We start from the raw sequence: 20,898 nt of genomic DNA, 5'->3' as shown, positions 1-20,898 counted from the left end.
TTGTCTAGTTGCAAACTGTGTACGTAGTCGGAAAACTATATTATGCTTACCTTTGTTACGTTAGTCATGTAAACACATCAGTAAACACATCGCGTCCGTATCTCTCTCGGTAAGCTTCTCCGGTTTTTGTAGTTGTTGCTCGCGGCAGCGCAACAGCCCGTTAATTCATGCCCATGCAGTGATGAGAAAGACAAATCGAGTCGATGCATGTCCATTCTTTTAATTTCTGCGTTGTCAAGCGATATTACAAACTTCCGCGTAGGTTCCGTACTTAAATCAAACCAAAAACGACTAAAGAAAACAGACTCAGGCTCTATAATCCTGCGTTGTGGGCAATGCTTTGTGGGTAATGCAGTCCAAAGCATTGCCCGCACTGGACAACACTTCTGTGGCTATACCCCACGTGTGTTGTGAAGACAGACGTGGGGTACACAGAACTGGGGGGGGCGGGCTTAGCAGAGGTCATGAGCATTTAAATTAGCATGTACTGAAACAGGTTGCTGAGAACAGAGCTAGTTTTTACCAGGTAAAATTAGTGTTTTTTTTACACAATAATTTTGAATTTTTAATTAACGAATAATACAAACTTTTCATTAGGACCCTAAAGATCATATTAACATTTAATGAAAAATATGATGTGTAGGACCTTTAAAGTTTCACACACACACAAACACATTAACGGAAAGACTGTTTTTTGAAGAAAAAAAAAACAAGGAACTTCGCTTGGAACATTGATATCACTGCTGTATTACTGCTGTAAAGTAAAAATAAAACAAATAAACCTGCACTTTACCTCGAAAAGAATTGTGACAGAGCTCCAGACCATTGGAGACAGAAAGATTGTGTGTGTGTGTGTATGAAGGCGAGAGAAGGAGGGGTGTGTGTGTGTGTGAAGGCGAGAAAAGGAGGAGTGTGTGTGTAAAGGCAAGAGGAGAAGGCGTTTGTGTGAAGGGGCATGGTGTTTAATGAAGCAAGTATACACAAAGTGCAGGCTGATACAGAGAGAGGGAAAATGCCCTTTAACCTCACTAAAGAGACTTGCTTTTGCTTTACACGCATGCTGTACACACACACGTGGTCACAGTGTTATAGTAAACAGTACACACATGCACGGATGTTGCATGCTCCCAGCAGGGGAGACGATTACCCAAAATTCCACAGCGCAAGAGAGAGAAAAACCATTGGCTCAGTTGTGATCACGTGACGCTCGCCATCAGAACAAGAAGCGTATGCGTGATACATGATACTCTGTACTCATAAACCAAGACTTGTTTGTTTTCCAAGTCAAATTTTTTTGAAAATCTTTGCTCGTCTTGTGGTTCCACTGTACAGTAGTTATTTGGAGAAAAACTTACTGAGGTGGTTTCATGAAATATTTATTTTTATTACCTAAAATTACTTAAATTACCTTAAATGTTGATACTCAATCTCAACTTTTGATTTATTTGTTGTATAAATGGTTTCAATTGTGTGTATGTGTGTGCCTTGCCTGTCCAGGGTGTACCCTGCCTCATGCGCTAAGCCTCCTGGGATAGACTCCTGGTCCCCGCGAGGTAAAGCCGTATAGACGATGAGTGAGTGAATGAAAAAAATACTGTAGTTTCACTTTTTGAATTGTTACTAGCCTAGAACTAACTAACTAACTAAGCAAAAAGCAAACAAACAAGTAATAACTGCAAATAACTTATTAAAGTCAAAAAGTTCATGACAAACATATCCAATGATAAGAAAGCAAAAATTAAGGTGACAAAAGGCAAAACTTAAAGCATAATACTGTGTAATTCCATTTTAATAAAACTGACTTATAACTAAAATGTGACCTTGTGTACTGGCAGATGCCCGTTCAGCCTGTTAACAAGGGTGTAACATATTATACTGTATGTGTATGTACAACATGTTTTTACTTGTATTTTCATCTTTAGTTTACTTTTCAATCAGAAATTTTACAAACCTTAATTACACATAGTTACAAATCTGTATAAAATGATCATATTTCATTATTAATAATTATTTTTCCATCAAGACCCATAGTTTGTCAGTACAGTATAATGCACTGTTTTTTCATGCAAAAAGCAGACAATAAATCCATGTTTCTTGTTATTCAGTTGACAAATACAACAACAAAGTAGGATAGCAGGACAACCAAACCTCATCCAATAAGCATACAATAATGAACTAACAAAGGTTGGCATATGGAATGGATTCCAGAGAGGGGTAATAGATAAGGTACAGAAAAACTAGTTTTAGGTATACAATGCAAATAGCATGTGCTTGCTTTTTTAAATCTGTAAATGTTATGAAATCAATTCCATATAACTTGTAAAACATTACAGTGGTAGGTGTTTCGCCTGCCATGTGGAAGGCCTGGGTTCGATTCCCAGCCAGTGCCCAAAACCCCAGCCACTGCAATGCAGTGTCGGTCCCAAGTGCGGATAAAGTGGAAGGGGTTGTGTCAGGAAAGGCATCCGGCGTGAAACCTGTGCCAAGTTGTAGTGCGGACTGGGTATTCGATTGTGGCGAACCCTTGCCGGGAGCAGCCAAAAGACCAACAATGTTTATATAACCTTTATATAAAGAATATAAATTAATTATCTAAAAAAAAATAAAGCAACAGAACAGTAAAGTTACAGTATGTTACTGCTGACTACCGTACATACCCTACTCAGCCACAGTTGAAATTCCAAGGTAAAAACTGTCTGCAACTGGTGTGACCAAATCACCAGTGTGATGTAATCTGCATATTACAACAACAACTTTTCTATAATGAAACAAAATATTTATGGGTTCTGAGTTATAATACTTAAAAGTATGAGAGATTTAGAGAAATAGGCTTTTACTTTAGATTCATATAGTTTTAATAATGCCTTGAACTGTATGCCCACAGTTAAAGCTATAAAATAACTCGTAGAGTAGTCGAACAGTACATTTCTCTATGGATTATATTCTGGTAAAAGTAACATAAAATGAAAATACTCCATTAAAGTAATGTTCATAAGCAGGTCCTCCTTTCTGGGCTATGCATTCATAAAAATAATTTCTCCCCTCACACTATCAGGAACAAAATGGCTACAGTATATTTAAATTATAAATAGGACGTTATTTTGTAAAAACTGGGCTAGTACAGGTATACAGTGGAACCTCAGATTACGAGCATAATTCGTTCCGGAAGTGGGCTCGTATTTCAAAACACTCGTAAACCAAATTTAATTTTCAGTTTTTAAATTTTATTCGTCTTGCAGAACACTCGTAAACCGCGTTACTCGTAATCCGAGGTTCCACTGTATTTCAATTAAACAGTTGCTAAATAAAAACAATGACATACAGTTATCCCTTAAGAAATGTGTTTGCTGGTAAAGAGCAATAAAAATACATTCTTGAGATCTATATTTTAATCAAACTTGTATTAGCAACTAAAGTACTTCAAAATATATTTTTAGACAGCAAATTGACTGGGAAAGAGTTTGGTTAACGACTAATAAATATTACATTACAAGGTCTTTTATAAAATAACCAAATGGTGTACCTAGTTGGGGTCCTTGTTATTAACTGTTATAAAAATATTTAATAAGAATGTGAACGCTTTGCACATCCAGGGTCCGTGTTTGATTCCCACCTCTGGGTCTGTGTGTGTGGAGTTTGCCTGTTCTCCCCGTGCTTTCTGGGTTTTGGTGTTCTCCAACAGTCCAAAGACATGCAAATTAGGCTAATTGGTGTTCTCAAATTGCTCGTAGTGTGTGCATAAGTGTGTGAGTGAGTGTATGTGTGTAAAGCGGTATAGATGATTAATGAGTAAGTGAGAACATGAGGTAAAAGTGAACAGTAACAGTAATAGTAAAATTTTGCGACATGTCTCAAACAAATCAGTTCTATTTCAGGGTCACTGAAGTATGTCTTATGAAGTATGTTCAAATGAGTTTCATTCATAGGGTTGATGTTTTGTGTAATGTTCTGTATATACCAGGATATAATCATATACATGGTTGTGTGTCTTTATATAAATTTTATTAATATTGTTTTGGTTTGCAATTGTGTGTATATATTCATCCAATAAACTAATATGGGTTATGTGGTGTGCAGAAGCATTTTGATGTGTTTATTAAAGCCAGCTTATTATACAAAATATGAAGTAAATAATACCAGCCAGTATACATTCCAGTACAGCTTATTTAATCCTGTGACTGTTAATCATGATTAATCACATGTAGGAGCCTAGGACCTTTGTAGTCCTGACGGTGAAGGCCAATTACCATTCTATTTATTGACATTTATTATTATAAAAATTATTATTGTTGTTATTGTTGTTCCTCTTCTTTGCTTTCCTTTTCAATTGTTTTCATCATATTTGTCACTTTCAACTGCACAGTTAAATGTGTTTATTCGTATGCTTTTTATTTATTTATTTAAATGTTGTTATTTTGTGACTTGAGTGTAAGCTTTAACAATACAAATGTATGCAGAATCCCTCATACTGTACATTGTCTTTGTTCCATCGCTCCTGTATGACTGTTGCCTTTTACATAATATATTTTGTTGTATTCACTCTTAATCATGTTTGTTAGCCCTTGATTGGTCTGATAAATATAAATAGTGATGCATAATTTTGTCACTATTTATATTATTAGGAACAAGGATTTAGAGTTGTGTTAATCGTTATAATTAAACTCAATGCAAATATTGTAAATTTGAGTGTAAATTTTACTGCCATCAGGGATGTCATAGTGAGGTTGGGGGTGACTAACCAGGGCCCCAATTACAGGAGGGCCTAATGTGATTCTGGAATAAAATATGAGAGATATGGGTTAAGAGGAGAGGCCTCAGTAAGACTGCTTAAGTACAGGGCCCAGAGTTCCGTGCTTTCCCGTTGCTGCTGTACATGATGTTGCTGGAATGCATGTAGGTGGTTTGGCTGGTGGGTAAAGTAAGAAACCGTCTCTCATATGTGCTTGTAGCCTTGATGGGGGGAGTTCCCTATATTTGTATAATTTCTTTTCATATTTTATATCTATTTGAATACTCTTTAATGTATTTTTTGTTGCACAGTTGCTGGTGTACTGTACAATAAGTACAGCAGAGTGCTCAGAACACAACTCTGGGGGCTCCAGTGCTGAGAGTAAGGGAGGCTAAGACATCTGACGTCTGCCAGTTAGGAAGTTGGAGATCCCCTGACAACTGTTGCTACTGATTTGTTTTTACATCACAGGTGAATTAGCTGAGTTTTATCATACTCAGCATGTTCATTATATCAAGAGAAACACATCCCGATGGATAGAATTGTCACGGTCAGATACTGTTCTCACTATGCTTTCTATGTGAATAAATTCCCACGTGTCAGACTGTTACTACGGCTGTCTGAGTTTCATCATTCTAATACTAAGTATGTTCATAGGTTCATGTTCTAAGTACAGATGTTCCCACATCTGTCAAACTGTTACTGCTCACTTGTTTAAACAACAACAAAAGTAAATTAGCTAAATTTCATCATTCTAAATATGTTAATTACAGCAGCAGGAACACATCCTGATGGCTAGAATTCATGCTATCCCCAGCAACATCAGGACGATAATTGCAGAATGAATAAATAATTTTAAACGCCCACATTAATGGAACAGCGAAACACAACGTTTCTCCGGTAAACAGAACGACCTACACTACTATCATACTGCAAGTAAGTATAAAGACATTTGAAGTCTTTGTTGGTAGATATCAGTTGTTCAGTTAGTAAGCTCTAAGAGATCTGCTGTGCCTGATTGCATTCTGTTCTATATAATGGATGTGAGAAGCAGGATTCTGAGGGTCCTGTAGTACCGTGATATTAAGGATTCTTTTCATTTCAATCCCTTACAAAATACGTTACTTTTAATTGTCAGATAGTATTCCACTGTCACAGTATTTTACTACGAATTACACATTAATCAATTTATATAATAAAATTCTGCATACAGTGGAACCTCGGATTACGAGTAACGCGGTTTACGAGTGTTCCGCAAGACAAGCAATGATTTTTAATAAAATTTAACTTAAAAAACGAGCATTGTCTTGGTTTATGAGCAACGAGTATCATGTTTCACGCATGCGCTTCTTGTTTTAACGCTGATCGTCACGTGATCACAACTGAACCAACGGTTTTTCTCTCTTGCACTGCGGAATCATCTAGTGCTCGTCTCTTACTGGTATAATCAACATCTGTGCACGCGTGTACTGTTTACTATAACACTGTGACTACGTGTGTGTGTGTGTGTGAAACATATTTAATTTTGGGTTCGGAAGCGCGTGTACAGTGCGTGTACTGTTTCTTATAACACGTGTGCGCGCGAGTAAGGCAAAAGAAAATCTCAATACAGAGGTTAAAAATCTATTTTCTTCCTCATCACGGTGTGTGCGCGAGCGAGCGTAATTAGACACTGTGCCGGCTGTGTGTGCGTGTGTGAAACCACCCATTCACAAAAACACATGCACGCACAGAAATGAAGGCAACTCTTCGCAAATCTTTTCAGAGGTAAGGTGCTGGGTCATTTGTTTGTTTACTTTACAGCAGTGATTCTGTTAGTTTGCGCTCACACGAGTGTCAAGAGTCTCCACTTACTCTAGCCTCACACACACACATGCATACACACACACACACATACACAGCGCCTGGGTGCACAAAGGGAACCGCTTATCTACCGGGATTTTTAACTTTTTTGAAAGGTAAAGTGCAGGTTAATTTGTTTTATTTTTACTTAATATTTCGTATTAGTAATTATGTATTTATTTTTTTTGGGCTGTAGAACAAATAATTAAATTTTCCATTATTTCCTATGGGAAAATTAAATTTGGTTTACGAGTGTTTTGGAACACAAGCCCACTTCTGGAACGAATTATGCTCGTAATCCGAGGTTACACTGTATTCTTCTAAGGTCAGTATCAAACCCAGGACCCCAACAATATTTCGGAATTAAATCAGTCTTCCTGGCAGCACCAAAATCTTCAAGATTTGAAATTTTTAATTGATTCAACCTAGTGTAGAGGCTTACTTAAATTGTTTTGTAGCAATATTTTTTTTTTATCAGAAACTGAATGGGTTTTAAGATTCTTTTTCATCTTGGTCACGGTTATGCCAAAGGTGCTGTTTCAGTGGCAACTTGCTAAATGTATAAGTTTCTGTAAATGTATACTCTGAAAGAGTTTATCAGTTCTATCTAAATGACAGGTATATAAACCCTGTGGAGTTCGTAAGATCTTGACAGCCTAATGTAATTTTTTCACCCATTTGTGTCATTAGTGGTAAAAGTGTGAAAGAACTGCATTTGTCAAATTTGTGCATTTATTGGTGCATTGGACTGTGTACACTACATTGCTCTGCTGATGTCTGGGTGTTTTATTTTTGTGCACCAGCTCTGTTTTAGTCCTTTGCAAAGATTGAAATGTATTAGCTGTTAAAAATACTCCAGCAACACACGGCATAACACTTTGTAGTTCTTGTCACATCTATCTGCTGTGGTTTGATGGTTACTGGATTTTGTAGTTTTAATAAAATTCCAGTTTAAGTAGTCACATCTCTTGAGAGTTTTCATGATGTGTTTGTGTTCTTTAGCCTTGGGTTCAGTCCATGTGGTATCTCAGCCCAATGGAATCAGATTTGATTGCTCTTGGGTTGTTCTCCAGAGCATCGATACCCAACCACGGTGTGTCATGATTATTCAATTATCCAATTTCACTTAAATGACCTGAAAACTATTATTTATTCACTTCAAATAATTTTGTCTATGCCAGAAACATAGTAAATTAAAGCAGCATGTAGCTAATTAACCTATGTATCTACCTGTTGCCATTCAAACAATTGAATTAAATACAGAGCCCTCCAATTAAAAAAAAAAAAGTATACACACTTCCGCAAAAAAAAAAAAAAAACCTTGTATAAATATTTTAATACTGAATTTATTCAGGCATTATGAGATTACTACAAGTTACCTTTGGCCTTTACAATTACAACAGGTTCTCAACGTGGTGTCAATCTTTTCTTTTCCTGAAGTGTGTATAGATTTTTATGGAGGACTCTGCATTTGAAAGAAAAAGTACACAATCCAAACTGGGTCCTGGAGAATATTCAGACCCATTTGTATTCTTCTGACCCAGATGAAAGCCCTAGTATGAGTAGTGATCAGAAGAATGCAAAAAAAAAAAAAAAAAAAAAGGTAATATAATCCCAAGGCAATATAATGAAAGTTATCCTTCTTTTGGATTTTCTTTCACTGTGATGTATGGAAATGCTTTCTTTCCTTCCACTATTAAACATACCTTTTTTTTTGTTGATTTTTCGCCATATAACCTTAAATAAAAGTTTTTGTGGTCTCAAGTCATGATTTTTTTTCCCGATATTTCTTCCAAAAAGTTGATGGTTCAGCACTATCCTTCCAAGTATTTATATGTCTTTATGGTATCTTGTGATACGGCTTCTCTTCTGTGTGAATGCGCTGGTGTGTTTGGAGAGAACTAGCTGCGGTAAAACTCTTCCCACACTGTGAGCAGTAATACGGCTTCTTTCCTGTGTGAATGCGCTGGTGTTTTTGCAGGTGAACTGCCTGTGTAAAACTCTTCCCACACTGTGAGCAGTAATACGGCTTCTCTCCAGTGTGAACGCGCTGGTGTTTTTGCAGGTTACCTGCCTGTGTAAAACTCTTTCCACACTGTTTGCAGTGATACGGCTTCTCTCCAGTGTGAATGCGCTGGTGTGTTTGAAAATTATAAGCTGTATTAAAACTCTTTCCACACTGTAAGCAGTGATACGGCTTATCTCCAGTGTGAATGCGTTGGTGTGTTTGAAAATTAGTAGCTTCAGTAAAACTCTTCCCACACTGTGAGCAGTGATACGGCTTCTCTCCTGTGTGAATGCGCTGGTGTGTTTGAAGAGAACTAATTGCAGTAAAACTCTTCCCACACTGTGAGCAGTGATACGGCTTCTCTTCTGTGTGAATGCGCTGGTGTGTTTGGAGAGAAATAGCTGCAGTAAAACTCTTCCCACACTGTAAGCAGTAATACGGCTTCTTTCCTGTGTGAATGCGCTGGTGTTTTTGCAGGTTACCTGCCTGTGTAAAACTCTTCCCACACTGTGTGCAGTGGTATGGCTTCTCTCCAGTGTGAACGCGCTGGTGTTTTTGCAGGTTACCTGCCTGTGTAAAACTCTTCCCACACTGTGTGCAGTGATATGGCTTCTTTCCAGTGTGAATGCGCTGGTGTTTTTGCAGGTTACCTGCCTGTGTAAAACTCTTCCCACACTGTGTGCAGTGATATGGCTTCTCTCCAGTGTGAATGCGCTGGTGTGTTTGAAAATTAGTAGCTTCAGTAAAACTCTTCCCACACTGTAAGCAGTGATACGGCTTCTCTCCTGTGTGAATGCGCTGGTGTGTTTTGAGAGAACTAGCTGCAGTAAAACTCTTCCCACACTGTGAGCAGTGATACGGCTTCTCTTCTGTGTGAATGCGCTGGTGTGTTTGGAGAGAACTAGCTGCAGTAAAACTCTTCCCACACTGTGTGCAGTGATATGGCTTCTCTCCAGTGTGAATGCGCTGGTGTGTTTGAAAATTAGTAGCTTCAGTAAAACTCTTCCCACACTGTGAGCAGTAATACGGCTTCTTTCCTGTGTGAATGCGCTGGTGTTTTTGCAGGTGAACTGCCTGTGTAAAACTCTTCCCACACTGTGAGCAGTAATATGGCTTCTCTCCAGTGTGAACGCGCTGGTGTTTTTGCAGGTTACCTGCCTGTGTAAAACTCTTCCCACACTGTGTGCAGTGATATGGCTTCTCTCCAGTGTGAATGCGCTGGTGTGTTTGAAAATTAGTAGCTTCAGTAAAACTCTTCCCACACTGTAAGCAGCGATACGGCTTCTGTCCTGTGTGAATGCGCTGGTGTGTTTTGAGAGAACTAGCTGCAGTAAAACTCTTCCCACATTGTGAGCAGTAATACGGCTTCTCTCCTGTGTGAATGCGCTGGTGTGTTTTGAGAGAACTAGCTGCAGTAAAACTCTTCCCACACTGTGAGCAGTGATGCGGCTTCTCTTCTGTGTGAATGCGCTGGTGTGTTTGGAGAGAAATAGCTGCAGTAAAACTTTTCCCACACTGTGAGCAGTAATACGGCCTCTTTCCTGTGTGAATGCGCTGGTGTTTTTGCAGGTTACCTGCCTGTGTAAAACTCTTCCCACACTGTGTGCAGTGATATGGCTTCTCTCCAGTGTGAATGCGCTGGTGTGTTTGAAAATTATAAGCTGTATTAAAACTCTTCCCACACTGTAAGCAGTGATACGGCTTATCTCCAGTGTGAATGCGCTGGTGTGTTTGAAAATTAGTAGCTGCAGTAAAACTCTTCCCACACTGTAAGCAGTGATACGGCTTCTCTCCTGTGTGAATGCGCTGGTGTGTTTGGAGAGAACTAGCTGCAGTAAAACTCTTTCCACACCGTGTGCAGTGATACGGCTTCTCTCCTGTGTGAATGCGCTGGTGTGTTTGGAGAGAACCAGAAGTAGAAAAACCCGTTCCACACTGTGTGCAGTGATACGGCTTCTCTCCTGTGTGAATGCGCTGATGTATTTTCAGATGACTTGGGTAACTAAATCTCTTCCCACAACCTGAGCACTGGCAATTTTGGTTCTTCATTCCTTCATGATATGTCTTACGATAACCAGATAATGTTTTTTTAGTACTTCCTTTAAAGGCCATATCTTAAAGTGTTTTTGGAGGTAGATCTAAGTGCAGTAAACACATCAGGGTCAAGAGAAGACTTGTGAAAATGTGTTATCTGGGGAAAAAAAAAAAAAAAAAGATTATTTTCACACGGGCAGTACCTAAGAATATAAAGTTTTTTATTTTAAGTAAAACATTTTTTTAAATAAATTATTCATTAACAAGGTCAGAAATGCTGTGTTCCAAATCTGTTTCTTAGACTAACTGTCTATGATGTTATGTAAAAGTGGTCAGATTGAATTTTGCTCTGTTAAGACTAATGTTGGAAACATTTTTTTTCTTCCTTTGTCGAAGCAGAGACCAGGAGAGGAATCAGCCTGGTAACGGAAGTTCCCCAGCCCTGATCCCGTCAGCATTGCCGTTCAAATGCAAAGATGCTAATCTAATCAGTAGGGCTGGGCAATTCTTTAGATTTTTTAAATTAATTTGAATTTACGTTTTAAGATGATTAATTTTTTTTCTTAAATCGTGGTATTCTTTAATAAAAATTTTTGATACATTGTAATTGCACAAATGGCAGAATTCAATTCAACTCAATTTTATTTATATAGCGCTTTTAACAATGGTCATTGTCTCAAAGCAGCTTCACAAAAATGAAAAAAAAATTTTGAAAAGAAAATATTTAGAAGTTTGTATGTGTGAGAAAAATGTGTCTAGATAATGAGATGAATGAATGATAAATGAAATGTCTCTGATGAGCAAGCCAAGGGTGACAGTGACGATGGCAAGGAAAAACTCCCTGAAATGGCAATAGGAAGAAACTAATAATTAGATATAATTAATAGAATATTTAAGAGGCAATATTGTCTGACCACATGATGGCGCGCCTAATTAACCACTCACTTGTCAGAGAAGAGCACTCTATGAAGAAACGTAATAGGCTACAGAGAGATCATAGACATTAACGGCGGCTCTTCACGTCAGGATGACCTTGTGCCAGAGAAAGGTAGTAACGTTTCCTCTGTGGTTTGGAAATGGTTTAGATTTGATGTTGAACAAACTTTTGTCAAATGCTAAATACAGTGAAACTCAGAACTGCGAGTAACACGGTTCGCGAGTGTTCCACAAGACGAGCAAAGATTTTTTTTATAAATTTTGACTTGAAAAACGAGCAAGTCTTGGTTTACAAGTACCGAGTATCATGTATCACGCATACGCTTTTTATTTTGACGCCGAGCGTCACGTAATCACAACTGAGCCAACGGTTTTTCTGTCTCTTGCGCTCCAGAATTGTGGGTAATCGTCTCCCCTGCTGGGTCTTAGTGTGCATCTCTTACTGGTATTCAAGATGACTTCAATCATGTCATATGCCAAAAACCAGATACAGGCTTCAAGTATGAACGAGGGCTAAATGTAACAAGTTGTTTATTATAACTAAACTCTAAGCAAAATGGAAGTAAAATGACAGCACATATACTTGTAGTCTGTATGATGAGTGACTAAGTGCTTACTGAATTCTTGTTTAGTGCAGCTTTGTGTAAAAGCTGCACTAAACAAATCACTCCAGCTTAATGTATACGCCTGATCTGACCCTCACTCGTCTGTTTTACCCCTCTGCCTCAGGACTAGGGTTAGGTATCATTTTTTTTTTCTTTACAAAAGCCAGAAAATGATGGTGGATGACTCAAGAACAAATTTTTATTAAACAAAAAATTTAATGTTTAAAATTGAACAATATATTAAAAGTTTAAAGTATATATAAATATATAAAATTAGCCTTGTTTGCAATGGTAAATGAGGTCACAGTTGTAGTACTAGTGCTAGCTGGAAAGCCATAATTATAAACAAAATCCATGTTACATTAGTATTTTACAAATCGTTTGACCATTTGTTAGCATGAATGCAAGACTGCATTTTGCTATTAACATTACATTAGCCTAATACTAACCTGCGGAAAGGCTGCTGTCGGCATCATAATCGGTGGAATCGGTTCTTTTTTGCTACGGTTGGTATGACAGGGGCTGGGGTCATCCACTACGATAGTGCCAGCTGTTGTCCGCAAGCTGTCAAACAAGGTGCATCCCTCTGCTTTTACGTTTATTCCGCGTGCCCTCAAATGTTTCATTAGATTTGACGTGTTTCCCCCTTTACATGCAACTGTTGTAAAACATTTGCGGCAGGTCATGGTGTCGGAATACTTTCTTGTGAAATATAGCCAAACTTTCGACCGTTTAGTTTTAGGCATTTAAACGAAAGTTATTTAATTTAGCAAGCTAAGATAGCGGTGTGTAATGTTAGTTGCTGCATTCACACGCATCTCGGATGGTCTCATTTCCTAATGATTTGTGCTTTTAATTTATTAATTATTTTAAATAATTTATGTTATCTTTTAATCTACAGAAATAAAATGGAAAGTAACTATACTGCAACAATCTTTTGGATTTGTATTATTAAAGCTTTCCGAAGCTCTCAAGAATTTTCTAATTCAGGAAATAATTTATTTTTTCTCAGTGGCTATGCCCCACAGGTAGGATCTAAGTTAGAAGAGAAGGAGACATTTTGGAGTGAGTTAGATAAAGTGATGCAGAGCATCCCCAGAGGTGAGAGAGTGGTGATTGGTGCAGACTTTAATAGACATGTTGGGGAAGAGAACAGAGGTGATGACAATGTGGTCTTCAGGACAGGAATGTAGAAAGACAGATGCTGGTGGACTTTGCAAAGAGGATGGAAATGGCAGTAGTAAATACCAGAGGTGGGACAAAGTCATTGTTTGGCAAGTCATAATTAAGTCTCAATTCATTGCCCTCAAGTCCCGAGTCAAGACAGGCAAGTTCCGAGTCAAGTCCCAAGTCAAAGGCCAACAAGTCTCAAGTCAAGTCCAAAGTCCTACGGTTTGACTTTCGAGTCTTTTTAAGTCTTTTTAGCAGAAAAATAAAATGTATACAGATTATGTATGGTTGTAAGATCTGTATTTATTAAACAAACCTTTTCTTATGAAAGAACATTGCTCAAATACATAAAAATACAAATGTTAGTAAATGCTAGTAGCAATGTAAAATGGAAGCACATATTCTCAGTGAAGTAGGCTACTTCATACAAACAATAACGTTGTTTTCTTCACATAACATTAAAGGGATCATCCAGAAACATTTTTCATTAAATGTTAATATGATCTTTAGGGTCCTAATGAAAAGTCTGTAATATATTTAATTAAAAATTCTCAATGGTTGTGTAAAAAAAACACTACTTTTAACTGGTAAAAACTAGCTCTGTTCTCAGCAACCTATTTCAGTACATGTTCCCTTAAATGCTTATGATCTCTGCTGAGCCCCCCCCCCAGTTCTGTGGGGCGTGTCTTCACAACACACGTGGGGTATAGCCACGTGTAAGTTAACTTACACTCCGCATTCATCGTGATTATTAGAAAAGGCGATCTGCAAAGATTCATAGAAAAAGAAATTACTCACTGAGCCTGGTGAAGATGAAGCAGGAACATGAAGCATTAGTACAGATCCATTTTTTAGGAGCTGCTTCCTAGTAAAACCTGCTTTATATTGACCCGCGTTTATAAAGCAGTCTGGTAAAAAATGATTATCGCAAACATGAACGCATTTAGGTAAATCGGCGGGGAAGTTTAAAAACTAAATTCAGCCACTGCGTCCTCAGCGGCTCAGATGTCGGTAGTAAATGACGACTGCTATGTTCGCTATTACACCCAACAACTGTACACCACACTTGCTTGCTTATGTTATTGTAATAAATGAAAAGAAAACCACTGGGCGGCTCTATCATCGTAGAGTGGTTGTGTACGCACTCTCCTAACAGCTTAAAAAAAGTCCAAACAGCTTAAAAAAAGTGCATGTAGGCCTGTATGACCCCTTTAAAGAACTTTGCTCCCTACCTTGTGTGATACACTCACGTAGGCTACCTCATACAAACAATCCGGTGCTGTGTCGAAGTTGGTTCCCTCATCAGGATGCGTTTTTTTAGCCCCACGTGAAAAGGGCACAGGGCACGCGCATTTAGGAGAAGGCTCGCCCGCGAAGGGTTATGCACGGACCACTGAGATTCTACGGAGCGCGGTAAAGAATAAAAAGGACAGTTAGTGTTTAATCCCTGACAAACTCTAGCCAACAGGATGTGTTTCCCTTGTTATCTTAAACATATTTAGAATGATAAACCTTGGCTGAGTCACTTGTAGGCTGTAAACATGTCAGTATTTTGTCTGCCAAAATAGAGACCCGTCAGATACAGTCTTAAGACATTAATAATAATAATAATAATAATAATAGTAATAATTATTATATATAAATTAATAATAATAATTATTATTATTATATTATAATTAAATATTATATAATATAATATTCATAATTATTATTAAAATTAAATATTATATAATAATAATTATTATTATAATAGTAATAATAATTATTATTGTTATTATTATTATGCGAGATAATTAGCATTTTATCCGCGTGATGTTAATTCACTAGGTCACATTATTTGAATAAACCCAAACTGCATATGGTCCGCGCATATAGCCAATTTTTTATAGCCAAACGAAACTACCTTCGGTATCATTTCGCGAACTGGCGCGCTCACGTTGTTGTCACGTTGGACGCTGTCGAATCAAAAGAATCTACGGTACTTTGTTTGGATGTTGTGCCGAATGCGATTGAGTCTTTGTAGATTTAGAGAAGGCACACAACAGGGTGCCGAGAGAGGAGCTGTGGTTTCGTATGAGGAAGTCTGGAGTGGCAGAGAAGTATGTTAGAGTGGTGCAGGACATGTATGAGACCTGTAAGACAGTGGTGAGATGTGCTGTAGGTGTGACAGAAGAGTTCAAGGTGGAGGTAGGTCTGCATCAAAGATCGGCTCTAAGCCCCTTTTTGTTTGCTCTGGTGATGGACAGGACGACAGATGAGTTTAGACAGGAGTCTCCATGAACTATGATGTTTGAAGATGACATTGTGCTTTGTAGCGAAAGCAGGGAACAGGTGGAAGAAAATTTGGAAAGGTGGAGATACACTCTGGAAAGCAGAGGAATGAAGGTTAGCCGCAGTAAGACGGAATACATGTGTGTAAATGAGAGGAACCCAAGAGGAATGGTGTGGATACAGGGAGCAAAGGTAAAGAAGGTGCAGGACTTTAAGTACTTAGGGTCAACAGTCCAGAGCAACGGAGAGGTTGGAATGGGTGGAAAAAGTTTCAGGTGTGTTGTGCGATAAAAGAGTATCAGTGAGAATTAAAGAAAAGGTGTACAGGACAGTGGTGAGATTAGTGATGCTCTACGGCTTAGAGACAGTGGCACTGAAGAAAAGCCAGGAGGCAGAGTTGGAGGTAGCAGAGCTGAAGATTTTAAGGTTCTCCTTGGGAGTGACAAGGATGGATAGGATCAAGAATGAGTTCATCAGAGGGACAACCCTTGTTAGATGTTTTGGAGATAAAGTCAGAAAGGCCAGATTGAGGTGGTTTGGACATGTTCAGAGGAGAGATTGTGAATATATCGGTAGAAGGATGCTGAGGTTGAAACTGCCAGGCAGGAGGTCTAGAGGAAGACCAAAGAGGAGATTTATGGATGCAGTGAGAGAGGACATGAAGTTAGTTGGTGTGAGAGAAGAGGATGCAGACGATAGGGTTAAATGGAGGCAAATGATTCGCTGTGGTGACCCCTGAAAGGGAACAGCCGAAAGACGAAGAAGATAATTTATTTTTCCAATCACTTCTGACACCCCATGAATGCAGTATGTAAATTTTACTAGTGATCATGTGTGTTGATGAATCTGATGCATATTACAACTGTGTCATCATAGCTCCAGAGAATAAATATTTCAATCGACAGTTCAGGCATTTAGGTGGCATCGAAATGAGGCACCGAAATTCGCGTTCTGTTTCGGTCCGGTACATACCGGTTATATAGGTACCGGTACCGTGTCGTATCTGCACCGGTTTTTTCGATACCCAACCCTGCTGTGTAATTTGTTAGGTAAAACTGATGTCAGAATGACTGTTTTGTTGTTAGAGGTAGTCTGTGTTCCATGTGGCCAGCAATATAGTTCAGTATAGTTTGGTGTGTGTGTATGTATAATACCTTAAGATGTACAGTACTAAACATCTTTACCCCCAATTTTCCCCTCATCAGATCTATCCCACTTCTTTTCCCCCATTTCTCCAGATCTATTACAACACCTGCAACCAAGCACACTGTTAACACGCTGTTGCCATAGTCTTGTCCTAACTGACCATTTTACTGATCCCCTTATTTCTTGCATGTGAAGAATGCCTAATAAACACTGCTCCTGCTGTGGTTAAACTAGATAACATCTATGTGATCTTCAACTCTGGTGTCTCTGTCATTTCTGTCAGACATCTTAACTTGTAAATAAACAATAATAATAGACCTGGAGAAGTAACATTTGTGCTTTTTAAAAACCTCATTCATGTTTTATGAGCAACATAATTCCCAGCTTTATCTGTTGAACTTTACAGCTATGAGCTATGATTTCTCTTAACTTTAGAGAAAGACGTTTTGTCAGCAAAAATGTCATTAAGGTTTGCAGAGGATACAAAAAAGAAAAATATAAGACATGACACACATTTGGTTTGTCACCAGTCACCACACGCATTCCATGCAGACCACAAAGAGGCATTTTCAGAAGTCACCGTGTCTTTGATAGACACTTAAATCATTTGATTAAACCTTCACGATAGATTCCAAATAACCAATCCACAGTCCACTTAGTACTGTCAATGGTGCCAAGACTAATGAGCAAGTCTGATACAGACAGAGCACAGATGCCAGCACAGCTATATAGAATGATGCATCCAGTAAAACAAATACCTTTTTCACATTGAGACATGTTTTAGTAATGTTTTTCAAATGGAATAATTTTTTACATTCACATTTATGTTTACCTCATCAGTAGCAGCCTACGTCCAGGGTAAATTTCGAAACCTGCAAACAGATAAAGACACAAATCATTTGTAAACTGCAAAACCTAACAGACTAAGTCTTGGAATAAGAATAAAAAGTAGTAAAGAGCTAGCAGCATCTGGACAGAGGGAGAATTTAATTTCACCATCGTGGAGCTGAGACCTTAAAGCAGTGAGATCTCACCATACACACACGTCACATTGAATATCTGTAACTGTTTCATTAAAACTGACCACCTGATAATCGTTTTCACAGATATGAGAAGATAAGCAATGTGTACAAACAATCCAGCACTAAACACTGAAACAGCTCACTTCTCCCCTGTGCACATGTGAAGCTAAGAAACATTAACTAGCCACTGTGCTGCCAACAAGTTTATAATTTCACACATTATGATGGTGTTTGGGAGACTTATCCTGGTTGTCCGTGGTTCGCCAATCCTCCTTGGCTTTCCGTCAGTCGTCCTGCTTTCTGGCTAGCGGGCGACTGTTCATTTTGTGACGACTGCGTTCTTCTTTTTTCGTGTTTAAGCTTTGCTGCATTTAGTCTGTTTTGTTTTTGGGTTATTCGTTAGCCTGACTTTGTCAAGAGTTTGAACAAACAAAGGCATTCTTGAAATATAAACACCTGCTATTACATGATGTTTGTAAGGAGCATTAAGCACCGCTTTGCTTTGGCTAATCTAGCTTCGATTGTTATTTACAGTGGTGTGAAAAACTATTTCCTGATTTCTTATTCTTTTGCATGTTTGTCACACTTTAATGTTTCTGCTCATCAAAAACCGTTAACTATTAGTCAAAGATAACATAATTGAACACAAAATGCAGTTTTTAAATGAAGGTTTACGTTATTAAAGGAGAAAAAAACCTCCAAATCTACATGGCCCTGTGTGAAAAAGTTTTGCCCCCCTTGTTAAAAAATAACTTTACTGTGGTTTATCACACCTGAGTTCAATTTCTGTAGTCACCCCCAGGCCTGATAACTGCCACACCTGTTTCAATCAAGAAATCACTTAAATAGGAGCTACCTGACACAGAGAAGTAGACCAAAAGCACCTCAAAAGCTAGACATCATGCCAAGATCCAAAGAAATTCAGAAACAAATGAGAACAAAAGTAATTGAGATCCATCAGTCTGGTAAAGGTTATAAAGCCATTTCTAAAGCTTTGGGACTACAGTGAGAGACATTATCCACAAATGGCAAAAACATGCAACAGTGGTGAACCTTCCCAGGAGTGGCCGGCCGACCAAAATTACCCCAAGAGCGCAGAGACAACTCATCCGAGAGGCCACAAAAGACCCCAGGACAACATCTAAAGAACTGCAGGCCTCACTTGCCTCAATTAAGGTCAGTGTTTACGACTCCACCATAAGAAACAGACTGGGCAAAAATGGCCTGCATGGCAGATTTCCAAGGCGCAAACCACTTTTAAGCAAAAAGAACATCAAGGCTTGTCTCAATTTTGCTAAAAAACATCTCAATGATTGCCAAGACTTTTGGGAGAATACCTTGTGGACCGACGAGACAAAAGTTGGACTTTTTTGGAAGGTGCGTGTCCCGTTACATCTGGCGTAAAAGTAACACAGCAATTCAGAAAAAGAACATCATACCAACAGTAAAATATGGTGGTGGTAGTGTGATGGTCTGGGGTTGTTTTGCTGCTTTCGGACCTGGAAGGCTTGCTGTGATAGATGGAACCATGAATTCTACTGTCTACCAAAAAATCCTAAAAGAGAATGTCCGGCCATCTGTTCGTCAACTCAAGCTGAAGCGATCTTGGGTGCTGCAGCAGGAAAATGACCCAAAACACACCAGCAAATCCACCTCTGAATGGCTGAAGAAAAACAAAATGAAGACTTTGGAGTGGCCTAGTCAAAGTCCTGACCTGAATCCTATTGAGATGTTGTGGCATGACCTTAAAAAGGCGGTTCATGCTAGAAAACCCTCAAATAAAGCTGAATTACAACAATTCTGCAAAGATGAGTGGGCCAAAATTCCTCCAGAGCGCTGTAAAAGACTCGTTGCAAGTTATCGCAAACGCTTGATTGCAGTTACTGCTAATAAGGGTGGCCCAACCAGTTATTAGGGTTAGGGGGCAAGTACTTTTTCACACAGGGCCATGTAGGTTTGGATTTTTTTTCTCCCTAAATAATAAAAACCATCATTTAAAAACTGCATTTTGTGTTTACTTGTGTTATCTTTGACTAATAGTTAAATGTGTTTGATGATCAGAAACATTTTGTGTGACAAACATGCAAAAGAATAAGGAATCAGGAAGGGGGCAAATAATTTCACACCACTGTTAAGTCTTGTTAAAATAAGACTTTGTTAGAGGAAAAAAAAGACAGGTTACCTTGTAGCTTAAACTTAGCTTCCTTTAGTTAATAATAGGTAAGGAGTGACAACCACCTTTGTACTTTGCTTTAGTTGTTAGAGTAGTTTAGTTTGGGCGTCGCATGAGCCAAAGCTTTCGTTGCTTTTCTAAACCATCTCACTTAAATGTTACAGGCCATCCCCAATAACATCTAACACGTAACATTTATTAATAGATTTTGAGGCAATAGGTCACATGACCTGAAAGGTATTGAAATAAAATTTAGAATTATTAGATATTAATGACTAAGAAATATGAAAAGTGATAATATTGAAAAAAATGTATTAAACTGTTTTAATATGAATGTTTTATATTAATATTATCCGTATTTCAGTCGGACAGTAAATGGTAGACGGTCCCAAACTCGAAACTCGTCGGACTCTGCTACAAGTCTGGTGGCCGAAGCTCGAATATCTAACGTCCAACGTCTAACCAAATTCACCGCGGTTGAAAAATCCCTTTAATTTTGTTTATTGTCCGCAAAGTGCTCTCTTACATAGTAAACTGCTATCCTTACTCACATACACATTTTACCTATCATTTTACACTCTGCTAAAAAAAAACTAATGTTTGGAAATTTTAAATGATTGTGTACTGAACCATTCATTAAAAACAATTAGGTAACCCCCCGTTTTCAGCTGAACTTACCTCAGACACAACAAGCTTGGAGTTTTAATTCATCGCATCAAACAGTCTCTGTAAAAATCCGTCAGTAACATCTCAGTGTGGAGGCGATTATCGACATCGCACAGCAAAACCTGAGGAAAAATATATAACGCTGACGTTAATTATTAATGCTGAGGTAAAATATCAAAACAAAATGTTGAAGCGAATGAACATCGTGAGTCAGCAGATAACGCAGGAAAAATACAAACCGCTTCTACTTTAAACAGTTTCATATTTTTCTTCTTTGATTTAACTGGCGGGTCGCA

At 38.3% G+C, this 20,898-nt stretch overlaps 1 protein-coding gene across 3 annotated transcripts in view; it reads right to left on the bottom strand.

The window, feature by feature from the left end:
• LOC128509369 (zinc finger protein 850-like) overlaps positions 1–20,867 on the bottom strand; it is a 28,988-nt gene extending 8,121 nt beyond the window's left edge. The window contains exons 1-4 of one of the 3 annotated variants that reach the window (XM_053481081.1): positions 20,842–20,867; positions 20,615–20,724; positions 17,574–17,613; positions 7,042–10,770 (exon numbers count right to left, since the gene is read on the bottom strand). In XM_053481081.1, coding sequence (XP_053337056.1) covers positions 8,412–10,691 — 2,280 coding nt within the window. In that variant the 5' untranslated portion in view covers positions 10,692–10,770; positions 17,574–17,613; positions 20,615–20,724; positions 20,842–20,867 and the 3' untranslated portion in view covers positions 7,042–8,411. Of the gene's footprint in view, positions 1–7,041; positions 10,771–17,573; positions 17,614–20,614; positions 20,805–20,841 lie in introns of those variants that run through there. The other 2 variants (XR_008356030.1, XM_053481080.1) reach the window with 2 other exon arrangements.
• Between the last annotated feature and the right edge of the window lie 31 nt (positions 20,868–20,898).

Source organism: Clarias gariepinus, chromosome 21, assembly GCF_024256425.1.
Source record: "Clarias gariepinus isolate MV-2021 ecotype Netherlands chromosome 21, CGAR_prim_01v2, whole genome shotgun sequence".
Taxonomy (NCBI): domain Eukaryota; kingdom Metazoa; phylum Chordata; class Actinopteri; order Siluriformes; family Clariidae; genus Clarias; species Clarias gariepinus.
Note: the sequence above shows the minus strand (reverse complement) of the source record. Positions and strands in the feature narration are given on the sequence as shown.